The sequence below is a fragment of the Quercus robur genome, chromosome 4, assembly GCF_932294415.1.
Source record: "Quercus robur chromosome 4, dhQueRobu3.1, whole genome shotgun sequence".
Classification (NCBI taxonomy): domain Eukaryota; kingdom Viridiplantae; phylum Streptophyta; class Magnoliopsida; order Fagales; family Fagaceae; genus Quercus; species Quercus robur.
The window spans coordinates 17,993,778-18,005,789 of record NC_065537.1 but is presented as its reverse complement, the minus strand read 5'-3'; the positions used below and the strand labels follow the sequence as shown (position 1 = coordinate 18,005,789).

Genomic DNA, 12,012 nt, shown 5'->3' with positions numbered 1-12,012 from the left:
GCTTCCTCCTGACACTCATAAATGATTGGTTTGCTTTCTCATCCCTGCCACAATTCTTAGTGCTTTTTCATTTACTAGAAAGATAAATTTCATGATAAATTAAATTGGGTTACCTCACACTTTTTTTCTTTTTTATTTTTAACAAAGATTTTAGTTTAATCTAAATGTGTATGTATATGAAACTTCTTCCTAGAAACTTGAATTCCGACTCTTATCCTCCCACACTCTACAATCACTTATACTCGTGAAGTGACCATCATGTTAAAGGTCCATGATTATACCCCACTCCTTTAAAAGCAAAGAAAATTTGATTAATTTATTGTCCATGTAATTACTCGTGTAAAATAGTCATCAAGGATAAAAGGTCAGCCCAAAGGGTAGGGGAGATATGTCGGCTTGCTTTTGTGGTCTATTGGGTTAATTAATTTAAATCATGGGCCCAGCATCACTTTTTTAAAAACCACTTGGGAAAAGGGTTTTTAATTTGAAAAATGGAGCTTGTCTTGGAAAAGGATTTGTGTTTTGAAAAGTGTTTTTATTTCGGAAAGGGATTTATATTTTTGAAAAAGGGTTTTCATTTTGAAAAATATTTTCTGAAGGGCCTCTAATGTTAATCCCATGACTTGTTAAGGAAAAATTCCCTCAAAAGGGTTTTTGATGAAAATCTCAAAAATATTTGGTGAAAAATTCCCTAGATGGGTTTTTTTTTTTTTAATAATAAAAATCTCATAAGTTTTTGGTGAAAATTCCCTAAAATATTTTTTTTTAATTGAAAATCTCATAAGATTTTTATGAAAAAAAAAAAACCCCAAGAAGTCAAGAAGGATTTTTTTTAGTGAAAATCTCATGAGTTTTTAACTTAAAATTTCCTTAAGGGGCTTTAGTAAAAATCTCATTGGTTTTTGGTGGTAAATTCCCTCAAGTAATTTTAGTGAAAATCTCATGGATTTTGGAAAAATTCCCTAGAAAGGATTTAATGAAAAATCTCATGAGTTTTGCTTTAAAATTCCCTATAAAGAATTTAATAAAAAAATCTCATGACTCTAGAAGGGATATCCTTAGGCTACAATTAATAATAAGTTTCCTTAGATTACAACCAATTTTGTAGCTAAACTTTATCCTTAAAAAAATAAAAATTCCCTAAAAGGGATTTAAAGAAAATGTCTCATGAGTTTTTATTTTTTGAAACAATGAACACATGTTTAGGCAATTTTTGAAAGTACTTTTTGAAATATATATATATATATATATTTAAAACTTATTTGAAAATCTTTTGAAAAAAAAAGAAGCTTGGATTAAGCCAATTTATTGTGAGACTATGAACTTGCAATGCTAACTAAGAAGCTAGCATACAAGCTCATGTATGTCCAATGGGAAAGAAAATCACTTAACAAAGACATAATCAACAAAGAACTAAGACAGAGCATTATGTAAGCATGGATATTAACTGTTTATGGTGATAAATCAAAGCATGTGAATCTAACCATTGGTATACACAAATCAAGTAAACATTCTATAAATCTAATGTATATACACCAAATATATAGATCTAAACATGTATCTCACTATATATTAACATGTACATCTAAATAGGATTTTTCATTAGTATGTAGATCTAAGCATATAAATCCAAATCTATCGACTAACACGTTAATCCAAACATACATATTGTAAGGTTGAATTTATTCAATCATTTTGTTGGCTTTATTCCGTGCCAAATTTGCTTGTAATTCAAGATTTAGAAACCCTGTATTTAGGTGGGAATCATGTGAGGGTAGTGTATGAGAGAGTGTGAAGAAAAGCTCAAGAGTGTGCACTCAAGAAGGGCCTCGCGACTGGATCTCATGACTAGCGAGTTGCCAAAGGTGGCACACGTGTGAAGCATGTAGGGGAGCTGAAGAGTCACGCCAGCTGGAGCACTATAGGACCAAACTTCCAGACTGGCCAGGCAGTTAGCTCACCACTCAAACTCGCGACTCGTTCCAATCGCGAACTTGAGTCGCCAGAATGCCCTATTTGTTAAAAACTTGATTGTTCGCATTCCTCACTCACCCTACTATAAATACCCTTATACCCACGAAATGTAGAGAGCTTCTAGAGAGAATTTTGAGAGAGAAATCCTAAAGAAAAACAAGATTGACTCATCCACAATCTTCATCCTTTGATTCTCCAAATTCCTCTACTCTCAACCTCTCCATTGATACATCCTTGAGAGGTACATTAGCCAAATCCTTATCTCACCATACACATATCAGTGAGGAGGCATTTTGGTACTTGGGAAGCAGTTCAGAAGGAACCAATTCATTTTGGTTGATACAATGGGCAATTATGAGATCCGGTAAGCTAAAAAAAAAAAGTTCGGTGTAACCCTGTTGGAGCAAGAAGCTTGGAGGGCTTAAGTGCACTGGGTAAATTAGGCTTGGAGGGTCTTCTGCTATTCATGTATCCCAACTTTATTCTCTAGTGGATTATTGACCGCTTGGAGGGCAGCAAAGAGGTTTTTCGCCGAGGACTTTGGATTCCTCTTCAATAACACATCACTGTATTGTCTTTGTGTTTGCATCTCTATTCCCTTAATCTTTGCCTTTAATTACTACTGTGGTTGTGATTAATTTTGGTTTAGATTGTTTTACCAATTCTGTTTTAGCTTATTTTAATATTCCGCACATACATTGTTTGATTATAAACTTCTGTTGGTAATTTGTATATTGGAGGTCTAAACGTTCATAGATGTTTTACACACTATTTGAACATTCACATATGCATACACAAATACATGTATAATAGCATGTAACATGTAAATCAATATATGTGCTAATCATCATATAGATTCAAGCATATATGAACTAGTATATATGTGAATCTACTCATGAAAATTAGTACATTTGTTGTTGAGGTTCAAAATGTAATAAGGAGCCAAGCCCTTTAAAATGGGAAAGGCCTAGCCGATGAAGGTAAGAAAAAAGGAAAGAAAGGTTTGGTCCTTAGAAATAAAGAAGGGAGAAGCCCAACCCATGGAGAGAAAAGAATAAGTTCTGGACCTTAGGAAGAAAGGAGCTGCGAAAGGAAGCATGGGCCAGAGACTTAAGCCAGAGGTGGCATCCAAGGAAGCCCAAAGAGGAGGCAGGCAAGAGCTGGGCTAGGATGGCGCAGGATCTGCCAACCCCAGGGAGGGATCCCAAAGGAAAGACTAGTATAGGGGATCTCGGACATGAACAACTCAGAATGATATGCTTATGATAAAAGGTGGGCACGAAAGACGAAGGCTATCTGTCGAAATCAGATGTACACAACCAAGGAAAGGATGATGGGGACAACTAGTGATTTCGGGACCAACACCTAATGAAGAAACCTAGGACCTCGAGCAAAGAAGAGAAGGAGAACCAAGAAGGATGGTGGCCAGGAGCCTTTCCGACTACACTATCATCAAGAAAGGATCCGCCTCATTTTAAGAAAAGAAACAAGTCATGAGAGGTCAACATCAAAGCCTCAAAACTTTGAAATGTCCTTTTTAAGGCCTTGGGGAAAGAATAAGAAACCTTGGCCTTGGAGAAGTATTTGGACTTACCCCAAAGGGATCTCTCATAAGAGGAAGTCAGCTAAGGAGCTTTAGATTGTTAAAACCCAGAAAAATGAAATAAGAACAAAAGGGGTAAAGGAGCAGCCACCAAAGCTTTCAGATATGACATTGGTTCTAGTACCTAGCACATAAAAGATAATTGATGGTTGATGTAATGGAGCATCCAAGTAGCACTATAAAAGGGGCAAAGCATCAGCCAAGAGGGGCATTCAGCAAGAAGCACTCAACATACTAGAAAAGATACAAGAAAGAGAGCTGTGAGCTTAAAATAAAGTGAAGAGTGAGGTATTGTAAGGGATCCTAAAGAAAAATACTTCAGGATACACTTGGATTCGAAGGGATTGAAATTTCACAAGTCTTGGAAGCCCAAAGAGTGTTATTTAAGTCTGTGATTTTTGAACTTTATTAAGCCTTATGATACATCCCAGCAAAGTCGGATCCAATGTACTCAAATACTTGATATAATGAAGCATAATCTCACTCTATTTTGAGGATCCTTGACATTTTTTGCTTGCACTCGTTTAGTTTATTTGCTATTCCTTAGTTATTCACTCAACCAATAAACACACACACACACACTCAAATACTTGATATAATGAAGCATAATCCCACTCTATTTTGAGGATCCTTAACATTTTTTACTTACACTCTTTTAGTTAATTTGTTATTCCTTAGTTATTCACTCAACCAATATGCGTGTGTGTATTTGTGTTATGGAGTTCATGTCTTATGCACAGATTGGCTCGTAAAACGGCTCAACAAAGTTGTGGTGAGCCAAGCCCAGTTCACTAATCATCAATACCATCTTTTCGAGGCCCAAGATCCCTCTAGACCGTTGGGCTTGGGCACTGTCCAAAGTAGGAACCCACATCTATCAATCAACATATGGGTCTATGTATATATATATACACATACTAGCATGTAGATCAAGCAACATTTAATCATAGATCAACATATATAAACCAAACCTGCATAAGCAAAATTTAAATCAATACATTTGCATGAATATATTTCATTCAACATTAAGATTCTCATATTACCCACATTGAATCTCAATCAACTATGTGTAATCATACCCAAAAACACAATGAAAGCATTTTATTCACAAAATTTATTGAAATTTCAAAAGGAATTAAAATGAGGAAAAGGACATTGTACAAGCAAATATGAATTATTAAAAAGAACCCAAAGTTTACGTCTGAAGTGGCATAGACACAAAGGTTTGAATATAAACTCAAATACAAAAGACAAGATTGAATTAGGCGTATACTACTTTAGGTAGAAAGTTCCAAACATACTAGACCAAAAGATCTACATACACTTTGGTCAGAGAATTGCTTATGTGCTTTGAAATGGTTTTGGGCCTTGAGGAATGAAATGTTAGGCTTGACATATGATGTTGATCATTTTGGTAGAGATTGGTGTTTTGATCCCCTTTATCTCCCATTGATCATTGGTCAAACCTAATCAGACTTTAGACAAAGTTTTGCTTCACTTGTTTTGGTGAAAAACCTTATGTAAAGATAAATTTCCATATTTTTCAGTGCTTGGTAGCTTAAAAAAAATTAAAATAAAAAAAAGATAAGTCAAAGGAAAACTATCTTTGGTCAACATATAAAATATGGCTTATTTTTAAATAAATTTTTCCAGAAAATATTTTTGGAAAACATAGCTACTTTATTGAAAAATGAGATAGTTTTTTTTTTTTTTTTAAATGCTTCTTGGAAAATCACTAATTTTCTAGAAAACATCATTGTTAAAACAAACAAAGCTACTTAATGACGTTTTCTTGAGATTTTGACTCTTGATTCATGAATTTGGCTGATCCACCATTTGATTAGGGAAAAACCAATCTAATTATTGTGATTCCCTTAGCTTTCAAAAAAGAAAAAATTCCCTTAATCACGTGTGAATAAACTACAATTTCAGCAATTTCCCACTATACTTGTTGAGATACTACAACTATCATGAACAAACCACATATATTAGAAATCTACCTAATTTCTTACAAAAAGAAAAAACAAAAATGCAAAAACAGAAAAAAAAAATTTAACAGCCAAGATCTAAGTTGATAAAAATTAAAACTATAGGACAAAACAGTAACACACTCAAAAAAATGTAAACAGTGACGTATAGGATGAATTTAAATATATTTAAAATATAGGTTTATGTTTAAGGACTTGTTTATGTTGAACAAATATTTGTTATAATTATTAAGATTAAAAAATAGCTAAATGCAAGTTGGTATTTTTATAATTTGATGTTACATGTAAAATATTTTATTCTTTAGTATATTATTTGAACATCATTTGGTGTAACTTTTGTGTCAATTTCTAAAAATTGTAGCTAATAAAATTTATTTTAATTTTGTAATTTAATAAGCATTAAGGGTGAGCTTCAATGCATTTATAGATCATTGTGTAAAAATAAAATTACTTTCTTTTTCTTCTTCTAAATTGATTATTTAGACATGCGTTGACGACTACAATAAAGTAACTAACACATTTGTGATTACCACAATAATTTCTAGTTACCATATTTGCTGATTTATATACATATAGTACCCTTTTGTAATTAGATTACTCCAGAAAATATACATGTACCCTAAGGAGAGACATACCAAGGAAAACTCATATCAAGCTTCCAAGTTCTAGCAAACCTAAATCCAATTAATAATTAATTATATTGAACTATGTTTACTTTCATATTTTTCTTCTAAAAAATTATTAATTATATATTTTAAATAGAATATAATCAAAGATACATATAAAGCATACACAAATAAACCTTAAGTGTAGCTACATATACAATAAATGATATTCTAATGAGTTAAATAGTTTATAAATTATTAAATAGTAATGCCATAACCATGTATCTTTATTTTTTTAATTTAAATGTTGGAGTTAGGAAAATATTGAAACTCTTATCCCAATTCATTTTAGGCGAAAAGCACATTTTCGTCCCTACATTTTTACACGATTCCCACTTTGGTCCCTGTAGGTACTTAAGAATTCTTGGCTTTGGCTTTGGCTTTTTGGCTTGATTGCTTTGCCTTGCCTTGGCTTGATTGCTTTGCCTTGCCTTGGCTTGATTGCTTTGCCTTGCCTTGCCTTGAATTCTTTTTGTCCCACATTGGAAGGATGACTTCCCTCCTTCTACCTTATAAGGCATGAACCAATTAGAAAGAGTACCACCAAACTAGATGAACCAATTAGAAAGAGTACCACCAAACTAGTGGTACTCTTTCTCATTGGTTCATGCCTTATAAGGTACAAGGAGGGAAGTCATCCTTCCAATGTGGGACAGAATTCAAGGCAAGGCAAGGCAAAGCAATCAAGCCAAAAAGCCAAAGCCAAAGCCAAGAATTCTTAAGTACCCACAGTCCCTATATTTTATTTTCACCGCTTTTAGTCCCTATTTAGAAAAACACCTTCTATTTTAGTCCTTTCCGTCAATGCCGTTAGGGCACTAACCTACGTGGCAAACAGAATTATTAAAATAATAATAATAAATTTTATTTTGTCATTAAAAAATACCAAGTCAACATTTAAATTTAAAAAAAATAATTTATTAATTTTAACTAAATAAAAAAATAAAAAACAGAAATAAAAATTAAAAATTACATTAATTGAGATCGAAGTGTGTCTTGAGCAAGAACAACAAGAACACAAACTCAGATCTAAGAACACAAAATTAAAATCCAAAAGTCACAAACCCAAAAAATAAGAACATCAAATTAAACCTGAACAAGGAATTAAACATGAAAACAAACACAAGACACAAAACACAAACCCAAAAAATTAAAATAAAACCAGCACAACACTCCCACTCTCATTTTATACTTCTTTTTCTTCGTTCTTTCCAGATCCATTACTTGCTCTATTTGTGTTTGTATCTTTGTTTTTCTTCTTTCTTTTCAGATCCATGACTCTCTCTTTCTCTCTCAAATACCAACACCTTAGTGTTCAGCATATGGCCGCCGACACAGCGCACGCGCGACACCATGGTGGCGTGCCTCGTCGAGACGCTCTCCAAGCAGTCCATTCTCTCCAAGTGCTACGGCACCTTGCCGAGCAACGAGGCCTCCTCCGTCGCGCGCCTCATCGAGACTGAGGCTTTCTCCACCGCCGCCGCATCCGCCTCTGCTGAGGACGACGACATCGAGATCCTCCAGGTTTACTCTCGCAAGATCAGCCGCAAAATGCTCGACACTGTTAAGACTCGTGCCTCCTCCGCCGCCGCTTCTTCTGTCGTCGACGTTGGAACTGCACCGCAGACTCTGTCTCTCGAGGCTGCTTCCGCCACCGTTGCCAGTGAGGATAACTCTCCTACCGTCACTGAATCTTAATCTCTCTCTAGGATTTAGCTTTTCTGGTATGCTAGGATAACTGTGTATTTGTGTTTGGTTGACAAGAAAGGGCAAGCAAATGCTATAGTTTAATTTTCTGTTGTTATTTTCTGGGTTGGTGATTTTTGGATTTTAATTTTGTATTTTTAGATCTGAGTTTGTGTTCTTGTTGTTCTTGTTCAAGACACACTTCAATCTTAATTAATGTGATTTTTTATTTTTATTTCTGTTTTTTATTTTTTTTTTTATTTAGTTAAAATTAATAAATTATTTTTTTAAATTTAAATGCTGACTTGGCATTTTTTAATGACAAAATAAAATTTTTTATTATTATTTTAATAATTCCGTTGGCCGCATAGGTCAGTGCCCTAACGGCACTGACAGAAAGGACTAAAACAGAATGCGTTTTTCTAAACAGGGACTAAAAGCAGTGAAAATAAAATATAGGGACCAAAATGGGAATCGTGTGAAAATGTAGGGACGAAAATGTGCTTTTCGCCTTCATTTTATTATTCCTCTTTTTTAACTTTTTTCTTCACATGTTAGCTTTAACAAATAATATACAATTTTATGTTTTTATCCAAAAAAATATAATTATTCTTAAAATATCTTTAAACTCTTGTTCTATTTTAAGTTTTAATTCCAGCATAAAGAGTATCATTATTTTCTCTTTTATTTGTAAGCAAAGTAGATAAATATGCACAAATAAAATAAGGTAATATATGTTTTTTTTCTTCATATGTTTAAAAAACAAGTTTATGTTTAATTTCTCGAATTAAACATAAACTTGTTTAATTCCAGTAGCAAAGGCTTTGGAATGTCACATTGTCCCCTTTGCAATGGATCTAATCAAAGCTTTGTAAATTAACTCGCCATTCTACCACCCTAAAAAAAGCTATGATACAAAACTCAACCGAAGTCCAATACCAAGGAATATTCGGGCAAAATGATATATATAAAAAAAAAATTTAAAAATTCATAGGAATCAAACAAAAAGTTTGGATTTGTAGAGAACATGAGAATTAATTTAACAATGTAGAGAGACGTATCTAAATTATAGAAAAGAAACAGTGGAAAGGAAGTGTTTTATCTGCTATGAGTCATAGAAACAGAAAAACTCAATCAAATTTACAAATTCTAGGGGTGCAGATCGTACTTTTAAAATCCAAAGTTACTTTAGAAACCAATAATACTCAAACTAAAAGCCAATTGACAATAGTCAATAGTTAATTGCCTTGTCATTGCCATTAAGATTTTCAACTATAACTCCCATCCCATCAATCTCTACTAGTCATTCAATAGAAAAACACACCCAAACACTACCCTAACTCAAAATCAAGTCAATTGAGATACCAAAGCCTAAACCTTATTTGACCAGAAAGTTTAAAAACAAAACAAAAAACTTTTTCTAGTAATGTGTTCGAAAAAAGACGGGTTTGCTGTTGGTAAAGTCCCACAGATTTCTCCCTCCCTTTTTGTCTCCTTATATGTAAGTCAATTTTTTTAAAGTAACAAAAAGGTTTAGCAAAAACGCCAAACAAACGGTTGCAAAAATAGTACTAAAATGGTTCACTTAATTGACAAATTTTTTGGTGTTTTTAAATATAAATGTGACATAATTTATATAGCCACATAGTACAATAGGGAGAGGTACAAAAAAAGTCAAACATTTCTCTATACACACACATACACACTTTGTAGGTTAAACTTTGGTTGAAATAAAATGTCTCAATATTTTCTCTTTTATGTTTTTAAATAATGAGAAAAATGTCCACATATGGGATGAACATATATAAAAAATCATTTTATTTCATTAATATATTTTATGTTTAAGTATATGTTTATGTTATAAAAAATTGTTATTCGTTTAAATTTATAAATAATTAAATTCAAGTTGACACTTTCATAGTTTGATGTTACTTGCAATAGTCTAAAAGCGCTAGCCAATATTTTTTAATTAAGTATTTATTATAATAAATGGAAGAGTAATGCTAGACACAAACTATTTTACAATATTTTTAAAAATTGCTGATGTGGCTTTAGCATTTTCCAAATAATTATTATAAATAAAAATATGATATTAATGGTGGGCCCAAATTAGAACTAGTAAGAATTTGTCACATCAATAGTTTGTAAAAATGTTGTAAAATAGTTTGTGGCTGTAGCATTACTCTAAATGAACATATTTATTTAATGTTTGGGATGAAGATCTTTAATGCTTGTGTAGACTATAGAACATTGTGTATAAAGAACGGGAGATTTGACACCATCGCGTAATTAGGGTTAAAAATTGCATGTGTGTGCAATTAGGCTTTCAAAGTAAGAGTCCATTTAACCATTATCTTATAATATCTTGTGTCTAGCTCTCTAATGCTAGTGGAGTCACCATTGTGAGCACCCCTACTTGGGTCTCCATAATTTCTAATAAGGGCTCTAAGTTTATGGATCATTGTGAGGCAAGATTAGGTAGCCTAGTATGGGCCTACCCTAAACATGAGCCTAAGAGTATGTCATAAACCTCATGGGTTAAGACAAAGAAATGAGTCGCCTCCTAGGTTAGGTCTAAGAACTAACATTGAACTCCATGCGCAAAAATACTAACCTATAGTAAGTCCAAAGCTAGGATATGTTCTTAATCTTTCATTTGAGCATAAAAAAGCTAGGGTGTTTCTTGGAAAAGTGCTAGACACCCAAGACCACCAACCATAGCTGGCGTTAACTTGAATTAAGTGTATTATACATAAATGGTTCTACTAAGAAAGCCTTAATTCTTCAGACAATCATAACCCTAAAAACCATAAAATTCTAACTATTAAAGGATGTAAACAAACAAACTGAACACAAAATAATAAAGGGTAGTGTCGGTGCCTGTTAAGAGACAACTTTATATCAATAATATCAATATTTTGTCAGATTTTTTACTATTTTTATAGGATGTAGAGCCAATAAAGCCAACTTTTTAAGTTTTACTTGTTACTTCACTTCAATTTTCAGTCATTTCATCAATGTATACCAATTTTTTATTAGATAGATCCCACAATAACCATCCTTAACAGACACCATATGGTGCCCGTTAACATTTACCACTAATAAAAAGCATAATTTGTGCAAGGAAATAAAATAAATCAAGAAAGGAAAGTAAAAGTCATACAAGCATGTGAGCACATGTGAAAGTAAACCAAGCATGAATTAATTGCATGATCAAAAATTGATTTAGACTATAATTCAAACATAACCCCTATTTGGGAAACAATTTAATTGTGTCGTAAATTCTTACCAAATTAGCTTCAAGATTCAAATTCAAATGCACTCTTGACTTTTACTTATAGTTAACATAAACCATTAAAATTTAATCATTATTATTTAGGATAAATTGTAAATTATACCCCTAAAGTTTGAAGGTATTTGCATTTTACACTCTTAAGTCTCAAAATTTGGATTTTACCTCCTAAAGTTTTGGAATGTTTGGATTTTGTACCCTAATATTTCATAATTTGGATTTTACTACTTAAATTTTAGCAGTGTTTAGATTTTACTCCCTAATTTTGGGGGTGTTTGGATTTTACACCATGAAGTTTCAAAGTTTAGGGGTGTAAAATCCAAATGCCCCCCAAACTTTAGAAGGTAAAATCTAAATTTTGAAATGTTAGGATGTAAAATCTAAATATTCTCAAATTTCAGGAGGTAAAATCCAAATTATGAAACTTCAGAATGTAAAATTCAAACACCCCAATTTTTAGGAGTGTAATTTGTCATTTACCCTATTATTTAAGGAAGACTTTGCCTTCAATTTACTAATTAAAAATATTCCCCAACTTAGCCATTTAAATTCCAAGTTCATTTAACTATGATTGTTTAGGGAAATAACATCTTACTTATTTAGGTTTTGAAAACTTAATATTTTCTGAATCAAGATTTTATAATTTTCTTCAACTCCAACTATCCTATTCTAGACAAAAGGAAATAAATCGTATACTATAAAAAGAAGAGTAATGCTACAGTTACAAACTATTTTATAACATTTTTACAAAATGTTGATGTGACCAACTTCTTATTGGTTTTCATTTAAGCTCACTATTAATAT

At 32.4% G+C, this 12,012-nt stretch overlaps 1 protein-coding gene across 1 annotated transcript; it reads left to right on the top strand.

Annotated features, from left to right (window-relative positions):
• The first annotated feature begins 7,583 nt into the window (after positions 1-7,583).
• LOC126721481 (MFP1 attachment factor 1-like) lies at positions 7,584-7,928 on the top strand. Its single transcript, XM_050424518.1, has one exon. The coding sequence runs from the start codon at positions 7,584-7,586 to the stop codon at positions 7,926-7,928; it is 345 nt and encodes a 114-aa protein (XP_050280475.1).
• Positions 7,929-12,012: the final 4,084 nt, after the last annotated feature.